Consider the following 5,035-nt stretch of genomic DNA (forward strand, 5'->3'; position numbering starts at 1 on the left):
AACATCCATGCTCATGGATTGGAAGAACAAATATTGTTAAAATTTTGATACTACCCAAAGCAATCTATACATTCAATGCAATCCGAATCAAAATAGCACCAACATTCTTCACAGAACCAGAACAAACGATCCCAAAATCTGTATGGAGCCACAAAAGACCCTGAATAGACAAAATAATGTTGAAAAAGAAAACCAAAGCTGGAGGCCCCACAGTCTAGGACTTTAGCACGTATTACAAAGCTGTAACATCATGATAGCACGGTATTGGCACAAAAACAGGCACACAGAACAATGGAATAGAATAGAGAACCCAGAAATGGAGCCAAAAATATATGGCCAACTAATCTTTGAGAAAGCATGAAAGAGTATCCAGTGGAAAAAAGAGGCACATCTTTTTTTTTTTTTTTTTTTGAGATGGATCTGTTATTTAATTAGGTTCTTTGTAAGAAATTTAGAATACCAATTTGTGAGGGTAAACTCCATTCATGAGAGCAAACACAGAGCGGAGGTAGCCCTGAAGCTGAGGAACGGCTTTGATTTTTGGCAGAATTTGCGAGTCCACAGCTTTCTGATCAACCTTGCGCTGCTCTGCAATCTCGTATTTCTCTTTCTCTGTGTCGAAGATCTCACCTTCCTGGTGTCTGGGCTTACGCAGCTTCTTCTTCTTAAAGTAAGCATCAGTGAGGTGTTTGGGGATTTTCACATTGCTGATATCAATTTTGGTGGAGGTGGCAATGACAAATTTCTGGTGTGTTCTACACAGAGGAACTCGATTAAGGGACAGAGGTCCAGTCACAAGTAGCAAGCCACTGCTCAGTTCCTTCAGGAAAACCACTCTCTTGCCTCTGTGGCGCCCAGTGAGGATGATCAAAATGGTCCCAGGAGTGATGCTAGCTCGCAATTTCCTCACATGCTGACTAAAATTTTTTTTGCCGTGGCTCAACAGCTTCCGAGGCACATCTTCAGTAGGATAATACCTAGGCATTTTGCAAAGTTTAACCACTTGCAAAAAGATAGTCTCTTTAGCAAATGGTGCTGGGAGAACTGAACAGCAACATGCAGAAGAATGAAACTGGGCCACTTATCTAAATATGAGACAGGAAAACATCAAAATCCTACAGGAAAAAACAGGCACCAACCTCTTCGACCTCGGCCACAGCAACTTCTTACTTGACATGTCTCTGAAGGCAAGTGAGATAAAAGCAAAAATGAACTATTGGAACGTCATCAAGATAAAAAGCTTCTGCACAGCCAAGGAAACAGTCAACAAGACTAAAAAGCGACCAACAGATTGGGAGAAGATAGTTGCAAATTCCATATTGGATAAACGGTTAGTATCCAAAATCTATAAAGAATTTACCAAACTCAACACCTTTAAAAACAAATAATCCAGTGAAGAAATGGGCTGAAGACATGAGTAGACACAAGAATAGACACATGAAACTGACACATAAAGAGATGTTCAACATTGCTCATCATCAGGGAAATACAAATCAAAACTACACTGAGATACCACCTCACACTGGTCAGAGTGGCTAAAATTAACAATTTAAGAAACAACAGATATTGGCGAGGATATGGGGAAAGGGGAACCCTCCTGAACTATTGGTAGGAATGCAAACTGGTGAGGCCACTTTGGAAAACAGTGTGGAGGTTCCTGAAAAAATTAAAAATAGAATTACCCTGTGACCCAGGAATTTATCTGAAGGATACAAGAGTGCTTATTCAAAGGGGTACATGCACCCCAATGTTTATAGCAGCACTTTCAACAATAGCCAAATTATGGAAAGAGCCTAAATGTCCACCAACTAATGAATAGATAAAGAAGATGTGGTATATATATATACTATGGAATACTACTCAACAATGAAAAAAGAATGAAATCTGGCCATTTTCAACAACATGGATGGAACTAGAGGGTATTATGCTAAGTGAAATAAGTCAGTCAGAGAAAGACAGATATCACATGATTTCCCCCGATGTGGAATTTGAGAAATTTAACAGATGATCACAGGGGAAGGGTAGGAATAATAAGATAAAGACAGAGAAGGAGGCAACCTGTAAGAAATTTTTAAATACAGAGAACAAACTGAGGGTTAATAGGGGTTGGGAAAATGGTTGTTGAACATTAAGAAGGGTACTTGTTGGCATGAGCATTGGTTGTTGTATGTTAGAGATGAATCACTGGAATCTACCCCTGAAGCCAAGACTACACTGTGTTAGCTAACTTGATAATAAATAAAAACAAACAAGCAAAAAAAATAATAATTATTATTATTTTATATCTGTATAATAAAAATAAATGAACTGCTGATGCATACAGCATAAACATTTAAAAAAAAAAGATAGCCTTGAATTCATAGACATTTTTTAAGACTGCTTCAGAACCTTTTTTTCTTTTCCCCTTTACAAAAGATAGGTGCAAGAACAACATGACAGTTCAGAGTCTGAGCAGTCAGAAGGCAAATGTAAAAGTCAAATCTCTTAATAATTCAGAAGAAATCTTAGAGGGTTCAACTAATTTGCATGATGAGTTGAGAAAATTACCTAAGATTTGATAATCTAGGGATCATCCAAAGTGGTTGAATTAGACATATTAGACCAGGAAAAACTACTGGAGATTATTGCAAAGATTTCAGTCTTGATAAAAAACCAAGGATATAGGGCCACTTGGGTTGCTCAGTAAGTCAAATAAGTACTCTTTTTTTTTTTTTTTTTTTTTTTTATTTTTGGGACAGAGAGAGACAGAGCATGAACGGGGAAGGGGCAGAGAGAGAGGGAGACACAGAATCGGAAACAGGCTCCAGGCTCCAAGCCATCAGCCCAGAGCCTGACGCGGGGCTCGAACTCACGGACCGCAAGATCGTGACCTGGCTGAAGTCGGACGCTTAACCAACTGCGCCACCCAGGCGCCCCAAATAAGTACTCTTAATATTGGCTCAGATCATGATCTCCCGATTTTTGAAATCAAGCCCCGTGTCAGGCTCTGCGCTGACAGGCTCTCTCCTCTCTTTGTGGCCCTCCCCCTACTCGCCCGCACGCTCTCTCTCTCAAAATAAATAAACAAACACTTTTTTTTAACGTTAACAAATCAAGGATATAAACTGGAACCAAAATGTTGGAGAGGCAGGGGAAAAATAACCTTTCTCTGCATGCTAGGAATCAAGAATGATGAGAGAGTGATGTAATAAACTACGGGGAGTGTATCATTCCTCTTGAAAACAGAAGTTACATCCGATGCCTAGACGGGAAGAACTGCACTCTTTCAGATACCACCAGAATGCCACTCAGAAAATTCCTCTTAGCCAGAAATGGAAAGAATAGAGAGCACTTTCTAGGAGATAGGAATTTATCTGCCAGTGTGTAAGAGTCAAAGGCGAGGAAAGTTCACCTTCTAACCAACTCTCGGTACAGGAAGAGCCCTTCAGGAGTGCTGCAGGCTGAGACGTGACTGTTCATCCCTGAGAAAAACTGAAGAGGCTAAAGTGGGATCTGATATGTGTTGCCTTCTAACCATAAAATTATGCTTGAAGCCACATTCCTTGCTGAGATGGGTAAGTAAATTAGTTCTTTCTCTAGAAATTCTCATTCCTTATAATGAAGTAAGCCTGGACACCCAGCTGTCATTCTGTTTGAGATGCAAGAGAGACTTGGTTGCTCCAAGGAGGAAGAGTTCCATCTTTTGGGCCACAGTTTATTGGTAGTAAGTACCTAAACTACACAGATAGGGAATAGCAGGAGAGAACACTGATCCTGCCGACTTAGCCGTGGGGCTGAGAATGTAGCTAATCTAAATGGTTTCTGTGGCTCTGATCAGGAAAATAGAAATGATTTCAACCATATAAATTAAAAAAATAGAATTCCTTTTGATAAATCAATTTTATCAGTTATTTTTTCATAGTGATACTTCATTATAAAATTCACGCCAATCTGACTAAAATTCCTAGTTCATCATCAATGCTAGAAATATTTCGTTCTAAGTGGACATGTAAAAATATTAGATTTTTGTATGCCAATTTGGTAGAAGTAATTATAAGTTATAACTAATGATTCTTAGGGTTAAAGTTAGGGTTTACAAATTAACTGCAACAATTCTGGATATGACTCCAAAATCAAAAGCAACAAAAGCAAAAATAAACAAGTGAGATTATATCAAAGTAAAAAGCTTTTGCATAGCAAAGAAAACCATTGACAAAATGAAATGGTAATCTACTGAGTGAGAGGAAATATTTGTAAATCATATATCCGATAAGAGGCTGATATCCAAGATATATAAAGAACTCATTGGACTCAATCGCAAAAAAAGTTTTATTAAAAAATGGGCAGAGAATTGAAATAGACATTTTTCCAGAGAAGACATACAGATGGCCAAGACGCACATGAAAAGATGCTCAGCATCATTAATCATCAGAGAAATGCAAATCAAAACCACAATGAGATACTACTTCATACCTGTTAGAATAGCTATTATCAAAAAGACAGGCACTTGGCACAACGTTGTTGCAAACCTGCAGCTGCAGTTGCCACAGTTCTGTCTTCAGTTTCAGGATGTTTCCCAGGGCCAAAAACGCTCTACGTCTTCTAAATTGCCTCTCGGAGTTCAAAGCATTCAGCAAACTATAGCAAAGCAGAGCCACCAGAAATGGACACCTGATTTCCATGACAAATATTGTGATGCTATATTAGCTGGTGGAGCCACTTTCTGTGTTGCTGTATGGGCACATACAGCAACATAAATTGGAATAGAATGGAACGTGTCTCCTGTTAGCAGAGTCACCCCAAAGGAATGGAGAGATCAGCCCAGCTGATGTAATACTGAATTGTTTTAAAACCATCTCATAAGGGATAAAAGCACTGTTCACCCATTAAAATATAGCATACTGGGATGCCTGGGTGGCTCAGTTGGTTAAGCAACTGACTCTTCATTTCAGTTCAGATTGTGATCTCATGGTTTGTGGGATCGAGCCCTACATTGGGCTCTGTATTGACAGCACAGAGCCTTCTTGCTATATTCTCTCTCTCTCTCTCTCTCTCT

At 39.1% G+C, this 5,035-nt stretch overlaps 1 protein-coding gene and 1 pseudogene across 1 annotated transcript; one reads left to right on the forward strand and one right to left on the reverse strand.

The window, feature by feature from the left end:
• Window positions 1-436: 436 nt before the first annotated feature.
• LOC102969182 (60S ribosomal protein L6-like) lies at window positions 437-994 on the reverse strand. The gene has a single exon (XM_042982685.1). The coding sequence runs from the start codon at window positions 983-985 to the stop codon at window positions 452-454; it is 534 nt and encodes a 177-aa protein (XP_042838619.1). The 5' UTR covers window positions 986-994; the 3' UTR covers window positions 437-451.
• Window positions 995-4,539: 3,545 nt separating this feature from the next.
• On the forward strand, window positions 4,540-4,808 carry LOC102969486 (annotated as a pseudogene).
• The last annotated feature ends 227 nt before the right edge of the window (window positions 4,809-5,035 follow it).

The sequence above is a fragment of the Panthera tigris genome, chromosome B1, assembly GCF_018350195.1.
Source record: "Panthera tigris isolate Pti1 chromosome B1, P.tigris_Pti1_mat1.1, whole genome shotgun sequence".
NCBI lineage: Eukaryota > Metazoa > Chordata > Mammalia > Carnivora > Felidae > Panthera > Panthera tigris.